The 21,850-nt window shown below is 33.8% G+C and overlaps 1 protein-coding gene across 2 annotated transcripts in view; it reads right to left on the reverse strand.

Annotated features, from left to right (window-relative positions):
* Nucleotides 1-1,700: 1,700 nt before the first annotated feature.
* LOC127852257 (transient receptor potential cation channel subfamily M member 2-like) overlaps nucleotides 1,701-21,850 on the reverse strand; it is a 42,623-nt gene continuing 22,473 nt past the window's right edge. For both annotated transcript variants that reach the window (XM_052386149.1, XM_052386148.1), the window contains exons 8-25: nucleotides 19,704-19,906; nucleotides 19,145-19,245; nucleotides 18,747-18,881; nucleotides 18,412-18,471; nucleotides 17,924-18,143; nucleotides 16,802-16,923; nucleotides 16,059-16,159; nucleotides 14,711-14,936; nucleotides 14,045-14,265; nucleotides 12,809-12,917; nucleotides 12,165-12,293; nucleotides 8,467-8,721; nucleotides 8,015-8,189; nucleotides 6,415-6,571; nucleotides 4,664-4,863; nucleotides 3,897-4,029; nucleotides 2,233-2,404; nucleotides 1,701-1,857 (exon numbers count right to left, since the gene is read on the reverse strand). In XM_052386149.1, the coding sequence (XP_052242109.1) occupies nucleotides 1,774-1,857; nucleotides 2,233-2,404; nucleotides 3,897-4,029; nucleotides 4,664-4,863; nucleotides 6,415-6,571; nucleotides 8,015-8,189; nucleotides 8,467-8,721; nucleotides 12,165-12,293; nucleotides 12,809-12,917; nucleotides 14,045-14,265; nucleotides 14,711-14,936; nucleotides 16,059-16,159; nucleotides 16,802-16,923; nucleotides 17,924-18,143; nucleotides 18,412-18,471; nucleotides 18,747-18,881; nucleotides 19,145-19,245; nucleotides 19,704-19,906 (2,803 nt within the window). In that variant the 3' untranslated portion in view covers nucleotides 1,701-1,773. The remainder of the gene's footprint in view (nucleotides 1,858-2,232; nucleotides 2,405-3,896; nucleotides 4,030-4,663; nucleotides 4,864-6,414; nucleotides 6,572-8,014; nucleotides 8,190-8,466; nucleotides 8,722-12,164; nucleotides 12,294-12,808; nucleotides 12,918-14,044; nucleotides 14,266-14,710; nucleotides 14,937-16,058; nucleotides 16,160-16,801; nucleotides 16,924-17,923; nucleotides 18,144-18,411; nucleotides 18,472-18,746; nucleotides 18,882-19,144; nucleotides 19,246-19,703; nucleotides 19,907-21,850) is intronic.

The following is a 21,850-nucleotide window of genomic DNA, read 5'->3' on the forward strand; positions in this document are numbered from 1 at the left end:
GGATCAGCCGTACAAAGTCTTTATATTTGTCGACTGTGCGAATGTCCTTTGGGAGGCTGTTCCACACCTGTACAGCCTCAAAACGAAAGGAATTTTTGCCATACCCTGTTGTTCTTACTTGTGGTGTCTCTAGGATGTTTGAATATCTGAAATTATAGGTAGAGGATTTAACTTTAACCAAGGATTGAAGATATTCTGGGGAAAGATTTTGTATACATTTAAATGTTTCTGACGCAATGAGGCGTAACCTGTTTAAGTGAAGAGTAGTACTGTTAACCTTTTTTAAGTAGTGTATCATAACTAGATTCATAGTCATTAAAAACAATTCTAAGGGCTCTGAACTGTAGCTTTTCTAGTTTTTCTGTGTTGGATTTACTACAAAAATGCCATATAAGGGGACAAAAATTAAAAATTAGACCGGATAAAAGATTTAAAGATGATTAACCTAGTGCTTACATTCAGGAATTTGCTTAGTCTTTGGAGAACATTTAATTGTTTGGCTGCCTTTTTGCATACACTTGTAACCTGTGGATCAAAGTTTAACTGGTAATCAAATTCCACTCCTAAGAGTTTTACTTTTTGTTCACATTTAATTTAATTTTGACCTATAGTAAATGATTAAACTTCTATATAAGTCTTTTTACCTACACATATTGCCTGGAATTTATCGGGGTTTGCCTGCATTTGGTTAATATTGAACCAGTGTATCAGGGATTTACTTCCTGATTCAATATTTTCCTTAAAGGTATTTAAGTTTTTGTGACTGACGGAAAGGGTATTGTCGTCTGCAAATTTTACAGGGTTGCCTTATCTATAAAATAAAAAATATCATTGATAAAGATATTAAAGATCAACGGACCGAGTATAGAGCCTTGAGGCACTTCCTTAATGATTTCTTGCCATTTACTAGTACAATTGTTTATTTTAACCCTTTGAGACCTGTTTGATAGATAGTTTAACATTAATTTACATGCATGCTCGGTTAATCCATAGGCCTTGAGTTTAAGTACAATTAGATTGTGAGGTAAGCAATCGAACGCTTTAGACAGGTCCATTAAAACAGCTCCAACATAATTGTTTTCATCTAGGGCTTGTTTCCAATCTTCTACTAGTTTTAATAAAGTTGATTGACATCCATAAGATGACCTGAATGCTGATAGGTAAGGATGGAAAACATTATTAAAATGTTCAGTGAGTTGGTTGCTAATTTTTTCATATATCTTTGACATTGTGGGCAGGATGCTAACTGGTCTGTAGTTTGTTTCACTGAAAGGATCAAACTTTGTAATCTACTTGCATATATCAGGGATATTTAAGGTTACACATCAATTTTTTATTGCGCATATAAAGCGCAATACAATAAGAACTTGTCGGGAAACTTATACCATATAATTTATTAATAAATAGTATAAACATTCACAATAGTTTTGCTTGTGTATTTTTGGTATTGATTTTACTTTCGAAAGTGGTGGTGTGTAGACTAAAAGCTGTCTTCATGCAGGTAAGTAATATTCGTGGATATAAAATTGCAAACTGATTATGTCAAGACAATGACTTATTTTTTTCAATGATATATCGCCCGAATGGTGCAAACAGGTGCCATGTGCCTTCTTATTTCACACGTGGTACCTTTTGCACCTATGGGGCGATATAAAGTGTATGTTTATTCAAAGAATGATGCATATCATATAACTATAGGAAAACATCAGACGAGCTTTTATTTTTTCATATTCGGTCCGTTAAGTCATATCTGCGATCACGAGTCGTTTCCGTTCATACACGTTGTTCAGTCGGAGAGGCAGGAAGGTGACCGTCAACGAGGCTGCTCCACTTCAGGGTCTTTACAATCCATTGTATCTACAAACCATAGCAGGGGCTAATTCATTGCAAACTACAATACATGTAGCAGCGCCCTTGATAAAGCCATTACAACCCTTAATTATCAGCACAAATGTTAATTATTTAGAAATAAGACAGTATATTGCCATACTGGTTATAGCTCTATTATGGTTATTAAGCTTCTAGGTCATTACACCACTGTATTTTAAAAAAACATGGAACAATTCTTTATTTACAAAATGACCATTATACACATATATCGGAACCCTTAATTAATAGCCAAATGACAATTATAAATATAGGATCAGGCACAAGTTGTCATATCATACCATATTTTATTAAACGAGTTCAGGAATTTTTTTAGAAAGCGAGCCTTTGGCACACCAGACACACCTGTTGTTCAAGACTTGCCAGTCGACTGTCGAAATCTGGTGACAGTTTGGCTTTGACGTTGGTAGGCGACAATGGTGTCACATGATCGCTTGACTCGATGTCACACAAAAACTGCTCGGATTTGCGCTGCTGCTGTTGAAGGTCATCTATGCGATTCATAAGAGCCTTCAGCCTGAAAAGTTTAAAGGACAGATTGAGCAAATAGTGAATAATAAAACAATCAACCACATATACAAGAGATTTCTCATCGTTCCGTTTCTTTAGTGGCCCTGTGGGTAAGCGGACCAATCGGCTGGACCAATCTTCTAGAAATGCATTGACCCCGAAACCCTGAAGGAAAATATATGACCAGCCCTTAAGTCTGCAGAAGCTTACGGACCGAGTGGAGGCTCTACATAAGACCCCCGTTTTATCATGGCTTCTAGACTCGAAGAGTAGCGGCGATGGCGAAGAAGTGATAAGAAAGGTTAATATCTCGTGTACAATACGGTTTGTGTGTGTTCGTCATTGTCAATGTATTTTTCCCAAAGTCGAAAAAAACTGGATATGATCTAGGACCATTTCTAAGGGTCATTTTAATATTTTTGATCACAAATTTAAGTTTAAAAAAAATCACATATTTTCTCACAATTGTTAAATATTTATGTGGGATGCGAGCGAAGCTTATACTGTAAAATCCCTCCTCATTTATTTACCGCAGGTGACCCGAAATGCACGTTTGATGAGATACTGTTGGGTAACGGTACCTACCCACGATGCCCCAGTTACGTTGGCCGAATCATCGTTCCGATCCTAATGGGTGTCTACGTGTTGTTGGCCAAATATTTATTTATTTATTTATATATATATTGACAAAATGGCAATGATTGCATTCAATGTTGTATCATTCTAATCATAGTGTCTTTAATTCACTGACAAAACGGGATCCAGACATAAGCCCCCCAGGACAAAACCCCCCCAATGAAAAAATGAACATTTGGACAATTGCCCCCCAGTAGAAATGACAGATAGAATATAAGCCCCCCAGTGCTTATTTTGCATCTGGACATTTGCCCCCCAGTGCTTATTTTAGACGTGGACATTTGCCCCCCCAGTGCCTAATTCTAAATGACATTACTCGATTGAGCAGATAATCATGTCCAATTATCACCACCTTTTAATCCTTTTTATTGATTAAATACAGAATCCTTTAATTTTCATTAACAAGTATATTTTCAAAGCCACATGTCACACCTTTAACAAGCTGATAATCCTTTTGATTGATTAATTAAAAAACAATTCAAATTCTTTAAGATGTTTGTTTTACCTAAGATTAGGCAATTGAAGTGAGTTTCTGGACCTTTTTTATTTCGAATTATAATGATCCAAGTTTCTATGATTATATATTTAGAAGATATGAAATAATACTGAATCCAAATACAGAGATATACTAGTCTAATGGAAACAACATATGATATTAGCACTGGGGGGCTAATGTCCACTTCTAAAATAAGCCTTGGGGGGCAAATATCCAGATGCAAAATAAGCACTGGGGGGCTTATATCCTAACCGTCATTTCTACTGGGGGGCAATTGTCCAAATGTTCATTTTTTCATTGGGGGGGTTTTGTCCTGGGGGGCTTATGTCCTACAATCGACAAAACAAGTAAAACTTTCACTTCTTACATGTCATTTGAAGACATGACTTTGAATTCCATACTCTGGATTTTTTTCTGTTCTTTTTTCTGGTGGTAGGCGTCAGCTATTACATCTTCCCATTGAACCAGCTCGCGGTCATGTTTTAATTTTCGTCCTGAAACTAATGATTATATACATTGAATACAAATTTAATAAATCCTTTAACAAACATATTCGCTTGATTAGTTTTATTTCTTGTTCATACTGTTTTAAGTATAATTAGCGTGTGTGTTTTCTTCTACTAGTTTAGTATTAATTATAAAAAATATGGCAAAGAGTGTCATGAAAAATATACTTAATTCAAAGCTTAGATGATATGTAATTGTTTCTTTAATAGTTCAATCAAATATATAATGTTACAGTACACTTAATCTCAAAACAACAACACCTATTATAAGAATTGAAATATTGTTCTCTTAAATTAGCATACATGATCAAAGCACTAACAATTATACAAAAGAATAAAACTTCTATATGACAACATGATTTATATTAAAGAAATACAATAATGGCATAAAATGTATTACATTATAGGAACTTTCGGGTCATGTATTAAAGTAATACAGCTTACAACAATACAATTTATTTGTTATAGAAAATCTGTCCACACAATTAAAAAACTTTGCAATACTTGTGTTATTATGTTTAGCAACAACATCGTCAAAGAAAGAACAGATATTTAAAAACAGCTCATTCAATTAAATACAGCAAACAACAATGTGTGTTCATTCATAGATTATTTGAGTTATACTTACTAAAGTCATTGCTTGAGTCCTGGTGTTTTAATCTCGAGCCACACAGCGATGTAACAATATACCGAACAAGCAGGTATAACTGGGTTAACATAATCAGCGGTGGACACAGCACGGGCCGTTCATAGTACTCGTAGATTAAGGAATAACGCTGAAAACACCAGTGCTTGTCTGTGTTGTCCTGAACTTTGGTGAAAGTATAGCTGCAAGTATACAACACAGTGATATTCAGTGCAGCAAAAATATAAAGAGCATGAGTCTATTGCCCCAATATGTTTATCAGCTAAAAATAATTACCAAAGCACTTTACTGCCACATTCGCATATCTCACATACACATTGTTTAAATAAGACTTAAATGAAAATATAAGATCAATCTATAAAACTATCAAGTACATTTCATTGACACACATGCACGTATTTTTAAATGAATATCAAATACATGTGTGTTTAAAACAGAGAAGGAATACAACTTAAGTCAAAAGCAAAATCTTTTATTTGACAGATTTGACTGAAGTTAAATGATAAAATGCCTTAACTATTAACATCGCGACCCACCCAGTTTAATCAGGATTGAGTTATTAATGTGGCTTCAAGAATGAAATCAATGTTTACCTCAGATTTTACCTAGTGACCTAGTTTGGAACGCACATTAACCAGAATGAAACTTGGATTAGATAGCGTCACGATAAGTATTTTGACCAAGTGTTATCGAGATCGAATCATACAAACAGTCTTTAGAGTGGTTGCAAAGTTTTCTAAGATTGTGACCTGGTAGACTCGTCTTTTGATGCTCATTACCCAGATTCAAAATCGGCCAAGATATTGTCAAGGAAAAGAATTTTGATACAATTTCATCAAGGTTGAGTAATAAAGTGTGGCCTCTAAAGTGATATCAATTTTTAAATGATTTGATATGGTTAAAATTTGTAACTGGGATTTAAATATGGCCTTGATATTGTCAGATAAACATTCCGACCAAGATTCATCGATATAAAGTCCTATTTGTGGCTTGTAGAATGAACACAAAGGTTTTCTAAGATATTGACTTGGCAGTCTAGTTTTGGGATGCTGTACATTATTAACAAAGTTTTTATATCATTTGACCTGGTGACCAATTTGGACGCACGTTACAGACATTCCAATATTGCCTAGATATTTTCACGAGAAACATTCTGACACAGTTGTACAAAGATTGAATCATAACTGTTATCTTAAGAGTGATAACAATGTTTTGCTAAATATGATTTGATCACGTGACTTTGATTGTTGACAAACATGGCTGATTTTTCAATCTCGGCCTACATATAGTAATGCGCAATAAATTATATTTATACTTGTAGGAACAATTCATGTGCACTGTATATGTATGTTATGTATATTATTTTAAAATCAATTGCAGTGTCCATATTTTTAATGATGTAATGTCAAAACATGCACAATTAATGTTTTTCAACCATCATCAAAATGTATGTCATAGTTTGTTGCAAAATCATACAGTATCAATGTATAATTTTTACACCAAATTAATTACGGGGTAAATCTTACATTCTATGTATACATTATAACACAGTCGTAGATTATCATGCGAAAGAAACAAACATATCGTGTATTCTCTTCTCTTCCCTGTTTGAGAAGAGAAATTCATTGAAATTAGCAGCTCCAAAAACTAAATTTGACAATATTCAATTAAAATTAATGAGCATTATACATCGAGATAAAAACACACACATAAGCATGAACCAGTGTTTGCACCTGAACATGGCAATGAGAAGATTGAGAAGTAAAACGTTGGCCAACAACACGTAGACACCCATTAGGATCGGAACGATGACCCGGCCAACGTTACTGGGGCAGCGTGGGTAGGTACCGTTACCCCACAGTATCTCATCAAACGTGCATTTCGTGTTACCTGCGGTGAATAAATGAGGAGGGATTTTACAGTATAAGCTTCGCTCGCATCCCACAATTTTAAAGAGTATTAATATATATAAACTTACACACCAAATGTCTACAAATAAATATAAATGCAGTAATAATGTATGTATAATTTTGATACATTACATAAGCTAATGTCGTAACAACGAAGTTATAAAGGCTGTTTTATTGAATATTTTGATTATTATTTATTATTAATAAAGTAATATATTGAGACCACTACAAATTTCCACTAAATGAACACGACTAAAGTAGCAGTTCTTCGCACATACCTAATTGCTGAGGAATCTAAATATAGTGTCAGTGTTATACAATAAAACATGTATTTACATCACTAAATATATCACATTATGAAAAAATCACATTGTATTCTCTCATACGCAAATATTACGTCTCATATGTAAAAGCTGCTGAAAAGTACAATATAGATTAACTTCATTGACTAATTATATATTTCTCAATATGGATATATAAGCATGGCAACTTTGTTTTTCCTTGTTGCAAAATCCAAAGTGTATCATGATACGCACTGTGAAAAGTACTCATGTTACTGAAAATCTATTCAGAGCACAAATGTACACTGCTTTACATCTGTTCTGAAATTGTGATTTATACAATGTTTTGCTTTAAAATATCAAGGGCTTTCTTTACTTTATTCCAATCAATATTTGTATTTCTACCTATGCACCACACACAGATCCAAATCTTTATCTGCATAACCAAATTGCATCCAGAGCGGTATTGTTTTAAATCCGTGTTGATAAGATCCTGTGGTTTGAGACTTTGGATGATAACTTCAGTCGGATAGTAAATAATTTTGTATGAAAACACGTTTTATTATCAGTAAAGCAACGGTACAAGATGAGCAAGTCAGTTTCCTTTGTGTGTTTATTTATTTTTCATACCATTGTTAACAATCAACCGCAATAATTCATATGGTTCATAAATTGTCTTTATTATTAAATATAAGTGTAAAGAAATATTTTAATTATATTAAAGTTGTACTAAGAAGTTATGTAATTAAGTAATTTATATGATCAATAGTAAAATAATTCAAAATAATGGCTGGGAAATAAGTCTCCGGGGGTTGTAATTTAACGTGATTACTTATAAAGGGGTGTAATTTCCAAGAGAAACAACCATTATCGAATCACATTTCCGTTAGTCACGTATATATTAAGTGTTCACTTTTTTGTATAAAGTGGTTTCCGTGTTTTATATAAAATGTTGCGAAAACCTTTACTTGCTTTAAAGTGTATACCACGTTTCACGATAATATGTAAAGGCGTTCAGATGGCAATTTTCATTTCCCATTGTATTTGAATATACTGGAGTCATCATTTGCATCTAGTTTTCCGACAGTTTTTGATACTTTAAAAAAAACCTGCTGCAAGTGTATCAACCGCCTTATACTCACCTTCAATTTCATCCAAAAACAACTCCTCGTATACGTTCCAGTAAGACTTTCTGATGACTTGCAAGACCGTGCTCCAGGCCAGAGGGGAGTTTGGGTACAGGATTGAGTGCGAAGCGATTCCGTACGACACAACAAATATCATCAGTATTACCAGGAAGAACATCATGTCTTGTACCTTGCGTTAAGAAAATATGTGTCTACTTATAAATATGTTTTTTTTTTCAATTATCTTAAAACGTTTCTCTAAATTAGCCATACTTTGTATTTTATACGATGTTAAGTTCTAAAGATTTTTTATAATTATAGTTATTATAACATTTTTAAATTATTATTCACTAAAAAGTACTTTATTTCATGAAGATTTTTTATCGACATCTGAATGTTTTCAATTAGATAAGTATGTGAGGCATAAGAAAATCAGTTTTTAGCATTATATTAACTACAATATGTACCATTTTTCCAATCATGACCAGTTTTGGCCCCAGCTGTTTGTGCACAGAGAAAATGTGCAGCAGACGCATGCAAAACGAGACAAAATTCAAGGCAAGGACCACGCGTGCAGCTTCGAACGTGTCCTTGTACGGCAAGAAACGCATGATCATCCCAATTATAAACAAAATAATTGTAATAATGTCAACGATGTTCCAGCTGTCGGTGACGTAGCTTTTCAGTTTGGAAACGAGAGTGGTAGAGGACCTGGTGACCACCTGAATAATGACGACAGAAACAAATCCCTTACATATGCATTACATTTGAAGCAAAATAGTCATATATATTTATGTGTTAACATATATTTATAGCTAGCACATGCTTATAAAGATAATTTTGTCACTGTAAATTAAGATTGTTGTATACATGACATTTTTAAATGTTCTCAGTGATGTTAGATAATTAAATATCACTTTTAAATTAGATGGTTATCCATTTGCGTTAATACTTGTGTTGTTGAAGACAAAAGTGGTTAAAAACACTTTATAAACAATTCCAATTATTGTTCTTAAGAGACTGGGATGATTTTTGACAGTTTGCACGAAACACTTATGGATAGAGTGGGGTAATAAATGTAGTTAAATCTATGCACGACCATTTTTAAAAAAAAACTAAAATGAATTTTACATACATATTGCACATATATATTGTATCCATGTGAATTTATGGGCTTTTACTAAATTGGGAATAAACGAGTTTTAAACATTGTAACTGCTAAAAATAAATTCACAAGGGTGAAACGGAGAAGCACCGAACATTTCTTTTTTTAAGTAAACGGGCTTATGAGCTCACCTTAAACCCCGATAAACTTCGGTTGCAACAGGTTTCACAATAAAACTGTCCCAAAACATGACGACAGGATTTTTTTTTTAACAAACTACTGTTATTTCATAGATATCATAAAAACACATTTATGTTTTTATAATCTTAGCAAATTTTATAATGAATAGGTTTCACATGGGATTTTTTGAGAGTTTAAATGGTTTTACCTAAGCAACATAAGGAAAACCGGCCCGGTTTAAGACAGCCATTTTTTCAATGGATTGGAATCCGAGTTCAATCGGAGGAGAAATACTTTGTACAAATGTTCAAACAGAGCTTTCTGTATATTGAGCAAAAATGTGGATTCGTGAATGTTTGAAAACTTTTTGTTCAAATCAAATTAGTAACCTAGGTTTTTAGATCCTGTGACTCATTTATGAAGCGGGTTATTATATCATTTAGAAAAGTTTTCTTTCCATGTTTCGTGAAGATTTCACAATAAATTGTCCCACAAGCGTGTTTGCTAATTTGACCTAGTGACCTTATGTATAACCGCTCTTGAACCAGTTTCAAACTCAGCCGATACATCCATGGGAAAACTGTTCATCTGTTCATGAAGATTGGTCAATAAAGGCGGCCTCTGAGTTTTGCATTAATGTGGCATACAAGTTGTAAACTCCACGTTACACTGTTTCAGAGTCGTTAGAGACACTATTACGGCAAACTTGTTTTTTTCTTCAATTTGACCTTTTGACCTAGTATTTAGACCTTTAGTCGACCAGTTTCAAAATCTACCGAGATATTATTATGGGGGAAATGTTATGCAAAGTTTAATAAATATTTCGTAATAAATATGGCCTCTTTAATGTTCACAGGCTTTTTATTTTGTATATATTGACCGAGTTTTCATCCCTTGTGACCCAGTTTCAAACTTGTTTGAGATATCATTTGGGACAAATACTCTGACCAAATTTCATGTAAATAGGGCAATAAATGTGACAAGAGTGTTGACAAGCTTTCCTTAATTTGAGCCAGTGACCTGGAGTTGAACCCCATGTGACCAAGTTTGGAACTCAGTCCATACTTCAACAGGTCAAATATTCTTAGCAAGTTAAACGATGAATGGGCAATACATATTACCTAACAATGAGTGTTCACAAGGTTGCCCACAAGTTTTCACTACATTTGCCCCCCCCCCTCCTGTTAACTATGTTTTCCACCGGATCGGAATCATTTTAGAACCCAGCCGAGAAATCATCGCGACACATGTTCCGAGCATGTTACATGATGATTGTGCAACGCGTGTTGCTTCTTGAGTACCACAGGTCATATACTTGCAACGGACGACGCATGGCGAACGATGGACAACAGATAATCACAAAAGCTCAATGTGAGCACAACAAATGTAAGCACGTTGTGCTTAAGCGAGATAATAAAAAGTTCAATCTTTAATATAGACAGTCATTTGGGAAGAATTTAAACCTTTCAAAATGGGAATTAAGCCAACATTTTGACGAAAAAAGACACTGGATGGACACAGTAAATCAAGTATTTCCCCCACACATCTACGTGTACTGGGCTGTCGTATATTATTAGTATAATTAAATAGCGAATCAAAGGCACTATTACATTACACAACTAAACAAGGAAAAGTGTTTTACCATAATGACCAATGCTATATATATTAACGAATAAAGATGATTACATCTTAACATATACTATTCAAACTACAACACTTGAAAAGGACTAAATCAATATTTCTACTCAGTCAGGTTAAATGTACAATACATAAACAAAATATGTAACGATAACATATGTTTGTATCAGATAATTTTTAAATACCGACAATTAGAAATTAAGTGAAAATTGTTAATACTTTTTGTTGATCATGTGTATATACCATTTACAGAAGATAAGATGACACATGATATTGAACTTGTTACAGAGCTGTTATTAAAATTGTCTGCTTTATCTTAGTTTAGTAAGTATGGATCTATTTGGTATACCATCATACACATGTGAGCGATTAGATGCTGTGCACATGCACACACATGAGTACATGGGTACTTTGTAAAATATAAGAAGAGTAAACAGTATTAAACACAACAATATTTGACAATGATTTATACGATTAAATGTATAAGTAAAAACGTTTTAATATAAATATATTGCTTGTCGCTTCTACAGAAAACTGGTATATATTCTAGTCTTTAGCATGTTTGATTAGGAAACACGCATGACACTCATTTCCAAATATACTGTTTGCACGTGATTAAACTTCATTTGTACATTGGTTACATGAAACTAATTTCGGCATGCCTTTCATATGTTTTGATAGCCCTAATACGGTGCCAGCATACAGAAGAATGTTATCATACTCGCACCAAACACATAAGTTTAGTATAGCAATGAACTAACATTCCTTTCTGTTAAGCATTAAAACTGGTAAATTATAAAATCATGAACACATTATTTAGCTCTATTTAGCAAAATCATTTGAAATTCTAGTCAAGCATACACGCAGACATAGACCTGTTTGTATAATTTAGTATAAAACTTATCAATCATGTACACCATTATTTACTTATTTGCTAATCAATACTCCTTCATGTCTTATTAGATCATTTAATATAATTACAAACTTATTGAAGATGAAAACTATGTGACCAGTATAAAATATCTTAATTATATTTGAAATGGACGTAAATACCTCTACGTTTACGATTGTTACACTGCACATTTTAAAATTTGCAGTCACAATAAACGCCACAACAATTATATAGCATTACGGTATTATTTGCCATGACAATTTACCATACAATTTCCCAACCATATAAAAATAATTCGAGGATTTTATTTTAATATAAAGCAAACTGGTCTTATAGACATCAACACAAACCTGTCGCACTTCCTCCGATAATATCGTGAACACCCACACCATAAGCACCAATTCCAGAACGGACACCGTTGGCGCGAAGTTGAATATCAGAACATACGTGTACAGACTCAGGAAGCCAAAGTAGGAAAGCTGAAAAGTTGTGCTGTGTAATAATGCTAAAATACCTGTCATCACACTATTTAACATTAACTGAATGTTATGAATAAATGCAATTCAGCAGTGCAAGAAAATAGTTTAAACCTATTAACTTTAGCTAAATTGCATCGAAAACCTTGGCATTATAGAAACTCTCCCGAACCGATTTTCAGGGAAGTATCCGTGCTTTTTTCTTTGGAAATATCTTTAGAATTCAATCCAAGTACCAATCAAACCCCCATTATCCTGGTCACAAGGCTGACACCACATGCAAAACTTAACTTCCACATTGACTAATTTTAAATTGCACAGACTAGATACTAAGAATTTAGATATATACCGATACCATGAAAAGCAAAAGTAACTCTTAAATTATAAAAATGCCTAATTAAGCAAATGCATTCCTAAGACGACTAAAGATTTTTAACTCTTGAAATATTCCAAGGAAAAATACTCAAATTAAGGAAAAGCATTCCTACAGTAACTACACAAAAAATCAGGCTTTGTACCACATTATACATGAAGATGATCACTGGAGCAGTGAAAAAGTAATACAGCTTTTGTCCTGGTGTGATATGCAGTTCATTACGCTTCTGTACCTCAGAATAATCAGACGTTCTGAAAAAAGTTATATATACGTATACTAAAAGGTATACACATTTGTCTTTTTCTTGAATAAAGTGCCATTGTTATCAAATACTATCTTTTTTAAATAATCATTTACAATTTCTTAAAGGGGCCGTGTGATATTTTGGGAAACTACGAGGTTTGCTTATATAGCTAAACAATACATCCGCTATGAACATGAGCGTGGATGGTCGAGTGGTCTAGGCGGAAGGCTTTCTACTCCAGGACTCCAGGAATCAAGGGGTCAGTGGTTCGAGCCCTGTTGAGGGTTAATTTTTTTCCTGTTTTTTTAAATTGTATTCTTGTTTTTTACTGGAGATTTTTAGTTCAAATGTTTAAATGTCTCAATATAAAGCATTTAAAGCATTTAATGGCAAGCTTCAATACATGCCAAAATCTGTTGGACGGCCCCTTTAACATAAGTAATTATATATAGATTCCACAAAGATGTACATTGTTTAGATAAATAAATTTTATTTTTGCCAGTAAGCACGAGAATTGAAAACTTTGTTAGCTCTTAAATTGTACATAACATGAGATTTATTCATACGTTCGCATATTAAACCATACTATCTTAAGAATAATTAATGTTTTATTAAATATTTCTTCCACAAACACAATGAAATGAACCTTTGACAGTGTGACCTGCAAAAAAACATAGGCGTCTAACTTTTCACTCAAGTAACATAATTACTAATTTTCATGAACGTAGATCAAAGATATTCTCAAGATATCAAACAGAAACGAAATTAATGTGACAAGCAACAATGACATTGGTCTATTAACCTCAACTGTCAACATTCACACAAATTTGCATGCGGGTTGCTTATAACCATGCAACTGTATAAGAAAATGTACAGTTTCTTTGGAACCATTATATACTTAAATAACTTATCAGTAAAGTATGGAGCTCAACAATATGTTGTTTTTTTTTTCAGTGATAAATAAAGCCACATGTTATCCAATAAGTTTACTTTAAATCCTTGGAATATCAACCTGGACAAACAGTTAGGCAGAGGTGTTATTTGCTTAAGCTAATCCCTAAATTAGCATGCTATTCAATGTCATGTTAGATCGAATTCATAATACAAAATCCTCAACATCGGGAATAAACTTACTTCGAAAAGCGGTTCTCCATTTTGTACAGCTTTGGCTTCGACTTCTGGCTTAAAGGCGGGTTGGGTTTGCTCTGTGAAGGCTGGTGCCTAGAGCACACTTTCCGGGGCTGGGTCCCTGGTGCCATGGCTTGTGGATGGTAGTAGCTGGAGGAGGGGTCCATGCGCAGGTTGAACTTGAGCAGGGGCACAATCAAGAAGGGGAAACACATGCAGACGAAAAGCTGGAAAATATTTGTAATATTCCTTCTCTTGTAATATAAGCCAAATATCGCTTGTATATATCATGTGTTCAGTAGCTTTAATATTTTACACAAAAGAGCATGTGTGTTTTGTTGTAGATTTAAAAACAAGTCTGATATTATGTTTGTAATTTTAGATGAATTAAAATACATACATTATAAAACTTTAAGAATAACTTAGAAGAGTGAAAACTTTTGATGGCCGGATCTGTCTTTTATTGCGGATTGTTTCGATTGAAAATACATTGTGGTTTTCTCAGTCTAAGCAAAGCAAAAGTTAAACTCAACACTAAACTTTTTATAATCCACTATTGAATAGAAGTAAAATTATCTTGTAGTCTGAGTAAAGTACGAAATAAAAGTTAAATTTGTATTTACTAGTGTAATGCAAATTGTTCAATTGAAGTTTTTATTGTGTAAACCCTACCCTTAACACGCTGTTCTCCTGAGCCAGTTTGCCATGCCAGATACTGTTCAAGACCGACTGACATGCGGTCTGTGAGATGAATTCCTTGTTAACAGCCTTCACGGCAATCATCATGCATGTCATGTTGCCCCAGTTAGACAGTTCCCGCATGAGAAGATCCTGCGCGTTGCGTTCGTCTGTCGTATAACACTCGCTTAGGACCCCAACCGCCAATTCAGACCATTCGCTTAAGTAATAATCACCATGGGAACATACCAATTTTGTTACAATCTACAGTTAGCAACCATTGAAACAATTATGTGTATACTAATGATTTCATATTTCAGATATAAAATAATTAAATATTCAGCTTCACAAAAACAAATTCATTACATTGTTAGATAATAATCTTCTATAACCCTGTACTAATTTATAAATTGTTAGACCTACATAACTTCAAACAAGAGCTGTCCCAACACACTGCGCTCGACTATTCTACACTTTTGATAGTATTGTTTACATGTTATGTCAGTCAGATGATATAATGACCACAGAGACACATTTACGTTGAATATTTGTAGTAGTTATCTAGTAACCTGACAACTAAAACTGTTTTTATTGAGACAAAAAATGTCAACATGCAAAGAAATAAGATTTTCCATCATTTACTAATAAATTTACTCTTTTTTTTACATTAAAACGCCCCCGTTCAAAATCTATTAAGCGGAAACCTGTTTTTTTTTTGTAAATATGTTAAGTAACAATTACCTTAATCCAACTGGCACAAATGCAATCTCACCCTATATATGCATGTACAATAATTGATTGAGCGGAAATACTGTAAGTATTTTAAGTTACAATAGACTTGACCGGACGGACATTGATTGAAATCCCTGTCACACATTTCAGCACAATATCTCCATTCTTAAGTTATAAAGCGCAGACATTATATCTTTTTTCAGTAACAAGGACATTGACCTTGACCCAGCTGGCCCTTAATGCAACCCCATGCTGGGTATGCCTGTCAGGTTGAGATAGGAGTTGTTGCATTTACACGCTTAATGTCTACGTACCAAACATAAAATTAGAGACATTATTTAGTTTACATTAAGTGCAATTTTACATTAACCAGAGGATTATGCGAACGCCGACGACCATGACGTTTGGGTGTGTAAAGTCAGACTAGCCGGTGAAGAGTTGAGTTATATACAAAATACTATTATATATTTTATCTAAGTTCTGACTTGTTATATCCTCATTTGCATCATCTATAATTTAAGTCATGTAATAAGATATCAGGCTAAATACAGCGGCATTAGACAGAGTGTAATGCATCAATCGAACAAAACAAACTATCAAATAATCCTACTCAATGCAGCCTTGAATGGTGATGACAAACTCTGTATAGTCCGTCTTCTTCTGCAACATTTTCAACAGGTTGTATCCAACGAGTGCAGTCGCTATGGCATCCTACATAATACAAGTCAATTACGCATGTAGTCACTATAGTTCTCAAAACGTTAGGATTTATGCTTGAAACCAGGCAATTCTATGCAGAGAAGTTTACCTAAAGTCAAACTGGTATAATTATTTAATTGAGGGGGATATGGATACCTTTTATATCAATCACCAATTATTGGGGCGGGGGGGGGGGGGGGGGGGTAACGTCAAAGACATGGCCTCACATCAACTAAACATATTTGATAGTTTTTAAGTTTTCATGTTCCAAGAACAATACGGACAATATACAAAAACATATATTGTATAAATTGGAAAATACCATTCGAAAACAATATCAACTCTTCATTGTACACATAACTCTGCATGTAGTAGCTAACCATAACCCGGAATGACCATGTCCTGTTGTCTCTTAAGAATGGACATGACATCATAAGAAAATCTTGATAGCGTCTATAACGGTGGACGTTTTAACGTATCGTTGACCCGGAATGGAATTGCTATGTCTTGTTCTTTCAAATGGATGGAGTAGACACTCCACCCTTTAATAATATTCTTATAATATAACATAATATTCTTATAATATTATGAAAATGTAATATTCTTCATAGTGCCCCTAAGTGTGAATGTGTTAACTTGGCTATAATATTTTACCTTGCCCTCGACCCAGAATGTCTTGGCCATATCCTGTTGTATCATTAGGATGGACCAGATGAACAGATCCTGGCAGGGCTGTTCAAAGTCGGGAAGAGGTTTCTCATTAGGCTTCTTCAGTTCTGGAAATAATACATCATGGGATTTTTTATCAGTATCTCAGATTATCATATCTCCAAATAGCGACAAAAACATAATCAATGTTCAAAATTCCGTCAATTTTTATTAATCAAAGCGACGTCAAAATGTAGTATATACTCTAAAACAACAATAATTGAAATAAATGTCTGAAATGTACAATTGATCCATGATTTTAGATGTGTATAGAAAGTTAGTTAAAGGTTGGAAGATTAACAACAATACTTCATTTAAATCATTAATACATAGGTGTATTGCTATTAAAAGAAAACAACATTAGTTGGTGTTGATTGGCATACAAAGTTGGAACAAATGTAGTTTAATTCAGTCTACAGAGCATATTTTAATCAACTGCTTAATAATTTTACCAATGCAATGAAGAACTTACTCACCTCAATATGCAGCATTTTAAGCATTTTAACATACTTAGTTTTCCTAATAAAAATCATGTTGAAGATAAACTTATAATTCTGGAGACATGGAAACAATACCTTAGATACATTAACCTGACCCTTATAAAATATGACATAATGGATTACAGGCATTTAATTAATTTTTGTGTTTTATTATTCAAATGAAACCGTAACATTATTTTCAGCTCTGTATAATATTTCATCAATATAATTAATAAACTGTACGGAAACTGTACGCAACTACAGTCAAACTGTAAATACCTCGATTCCTTGTGGCACATCCGGGAACATACAAACATCTTTAAACATTTTTCCTTATGTTATGTACGTAACCACATTTTCTTTTGGTGTAAAACCTCAACTAACATGGAAAAAATACCCAGATACTCCAGTTCGACAGCCTGTTAATTTGTTTGTAAAGTTTAATCACCTAAGCATCAATACTTGTAGGAGTTACACATGGACAGATGGACGGATGGGCGGATCGACAGACAAACAAAGGCAAAAGGTGGGGCAAACACAACGTCAGTGCCACATTAACTCATCCTAGATGTACAAAACGGCAACTTACTTCCGTCTATATCATCAAGGCCTCTTGCCGGATTTAACATGACCATTGCGATATCTTTTAGGCCAGTCTCAGTTGTTTTCGCTGGTGCGTCGTCGTCAAGTAAGTGATCTACGTCGATGTTTGCGTACTCTGGCTTAGTCATGTATGTAGGGTTGAACGTGTTCCCCATCAGGCTCTGTATCAGCATGCCCACATCAAGCAATGAAAAGTTCTTTCTTTGCTAAAATAAATTTAATGCAATTATGTCGAGGTTTGGTTACTTAAATTCATCATTCTTGACAAAACAAAGTCTGATGAAAATTTGTATATGCCTTAATTAACGTCCGAGTAATTGTTTTTAATTCATTGTTGTGTTTTGTACGGCATTTTGAATATGTTTTTAAAAAATGGACGCAAACACGCAATTATCTTGTTATACTATGAAGAAATTAGTATTTTAATCTCACAAAAAATAAAACTTAATATCATGTGAGATAAGAATGACTTACAGGATCTTCTCTGACCTTGATCTTTGTAAGTAATGATCGCAACAAGCAATTGTTTGGTATCTGAAATGGAAAGATTTAAAACATTGGCCATTAAACCTTAAAAGAAATAGTTATTACAATTGTTTGTAAATATGTCAAAGATACCAACAAAACAATAATGAAAAGTGTACTCCACAATATAAGGGGAAAATAGTTCAGTTTTTCTGTAAATATTCACTGCTAGGGTACTTGTACGCATGTGTTAAACAATCAGTATTTATAACAAACGTTTTTTAATCTAAGTATTTTTTAAGTCAACAAACATAATTATATGAGAAAATATTTTTTTAACAAACCCTGTTGTAGAGTTGAAGAAGACGCTTTTTGGTGAGAAATTCGTGTAAGCTGACCCCATGGTCTAAAAATAGCTCTATGAAATCTACACGGTTGAGCTGAATTGCCGAGAACATGACATCGTCCAAAATACCTGTCTAGGAACGTACTTTAATTTAAATATTAATAAAACATTGTTTGCTTAAGTTAATATAAGCAGGCTTTAATTAACAACCCGGTATAACGTGGTTAATTTGAATATATACATCTTGCTTTTTAAGCATTGACGTAATAAATTTCAATGTATTGGCCTGACTATTCTTTATAAAAAAACTAATTTGTTACAATCTCCCCTTGATTGATCTCATCTTAAAATACACCCGTAGCACAGGATACAAAAACATTCAATAAGCATCATTACCGGCCATTGTTTATCGTCAGTGAAGATATCACTCTTTGCAACATCAATTCTGTTCCATGCTAGGGCTAGCCGCAACTGATCAATAACCTGGTTCTTATAGGCTGTCATAAAATGTGAAATATTAAATAACTCAAGCTCTTAATGGAAAAACGTTGCAAGTTTGAAATAACATTGGTCTTGATTATCGTAAATTTAGATCTACATTGATGCCAATAGATCAGGAATATAAAATATATAAGAAATAATTAAATAGTTTCATCTTATCGATTACTATCTATAACAGGTAATTATAATGTATCTGTATTGGAAGAGCCCAATACTTATTACCTGGGCTGGTAAATATACTATACAATTTAGTTTTTTGTTTGTCGGGATTGGACGTGAAATAATGCCCACGGCCGTAATAGGCCGTAATTGTGTATTTGATATGGTTTTCGCCTTGCCAATCGGAGGTAGCGGGTCCGATCCACACTCGTCGAGCGTGCTCAAGATCATTCAAATCAACAAAGTACTGCTCCTCCTAGGAAATCGTACTCTACACTAAAACGTTCAATCAAACCTTTGAGTAAAGCCTGAAGCATAACCACATCAATTTCCTTCACCCCTGTCTCGCTATCAAGATCAAACACGGACATAAGGTCGCACTTCTCCAAACACTCCTTGATCCTCTCGAGGTGAACAGCGATATTGTCAGAGCCGAACTCATTCTCTACCATCTCCCGCACCGTCAGCTCCACATAGGCTGCCATGTATCGCCGCACTCTGTAGATAAAAGTTAAACAGTTGAGCATGGCAATTCCCTTACTAAACAATGACCTGAAAATAGACCGTGCTCCCTTCCCGATTGGGAATTTTAAAGTACCAGTCGTAAGGTTTTGTTTGCTAATTGGCAGCACAATTGTGCTTTTTGATCTCATATTTCAAGGTCGAAAAAAAGTTAGGGGCATTATCGAGCAATACCTGCATCATGCAATGAAGGATTAAAAAACTTAAATATGTCTAAGATCAAGGTCATACTCTACTGTCAACGTGCAAATAAAAGCGTTTTAATGCCGAAATATGGCTTCGTGGAGCTGTATTTTTGTGTGATGGATTATTATAAGAAAATTTGAAGTATACGGGCAAAAGCCCGCGAAGCGGGCGTTGACCGTTAATTTGTATCACTTTTCTGAAATACAAAGAGACATTACCTTATAGGGATACAAGTCAAATAATTTCTGCCGTCACCTATTTTCGCGATGGAAAAGCATAGAGCGCTGGAGCACATAGACACTTCGACAAACGCTATATGACACGTAGATGCATTCCTCATGAAATAATACGGCATGGCAGTAATTATTAAGTAGCGAATCGTACTCTATGTTATTGTATTATGATTTTCTACGATCAAAATACGTCTATTTCCCTCCCTGTGTGACACATCCTGTTTCCCATAATGCATTGCAAATTGAAAATTGCTTTAGATTCTGTTAACAAAATCATAAAAAAGATAACCCGTCTAAATTATTTGCGTACTTCCGGTTTACAATACCGAATAAGATTAGTTTCGAATTAACTTCTTCAATGAACCCAATATTCTATAGGTAATATTATCCCTTTACATAAATAAACAATTGTTTAAAAGTTTAATTTGTTCACAACATCAACGGCCGCGTTTCTTTCGTCGACAACTATACATGCCTGTGTGACGTCACTGCTTTCGTCAATACGTCATTAAGAAGTCAAAATTGAAACTGACATATGGTTGTTACTGGTTGAGTCGTGGGTTCTGTTTGATTCGTGGGTATAGAAATCGCGTGAAATCTCGCGATAGAACGTTCGCACATGATGCAGTTCCTAACGGAAAAATGTTTTGACACGGTCACCATTTTTTCCGATCCAAAAATGCGTCAAAAACAAGTAAATAGTGTAATTCATCATAACTTGATAGGTCCTTATAAAGTATATTCTCATTTATGCATTGTTTATATAGTGTTTCAAAGTAACACAAAATATTTTATATATGAGTATTTACCATGCTACATCGTCTGTTGACATTTTTTCACAAGAAATTAACCTGTCCTGCAAGGTCAGTTTAAAGGCTATATATAGTATGCAAATCTTGAAATTCTGGCAGCCAATCAGAACCCACGAATCAACCGGAAGACTATTTTCATGATGGTAGTTTGACACTATCAACACAGTCAATTATTTTGATGTTTAAAGACGATAAACATTTGGAAAAAAGCAACAAATCTTAAAGAAGAAAGTTTAATAATTATTTTCATTATGATTCATGGTCATATATTTATAAAATATTTGTGATGTAACAACTTTATGAAAATTACCCACGACTTAACCAGACTATAGCATACTCTGGTGGATGTTTATATTGTTGAAATTTAATAAATTAATGGAATGCACTCGATTGGTAAGTCATTATTTAATTAAAATATTGCGTTTGGTTACATAAAACATCAATCTATATAATATTACTAAAGATTAATTTTGATAAAATGGGAACTGTTTTCGGCACATACAAAATTTCGCCGATTTTAAATTTAAGGTCATTATTATTCAGTCAAACTAATGGAACATAAAAGTTATCATTTTATTAAGTTTTGGAGTTATTTCTTGAGTATATTCTACGTGATTATTCTAAAGACCCTTTCTTTTGTGATGTATTAAGTTACGTTGTGATTGTAAACAATATTGCATCTCCGACTC

This window comes from Dreissena polymorpha, chromosome 12 (assembly GCF_020536995.1).
Source record: "Dreissena polymorpha isolate Duluth1 chromosome 12, UMN_Dpol_1.0, whole genome shotgun sequence".
Lineage (NCBI taxonomy): Eukaryota > Metazoa > Mollusca > Bivalvia > Myida > Dreissenidae > Dreissena > Dreissena polymorpha.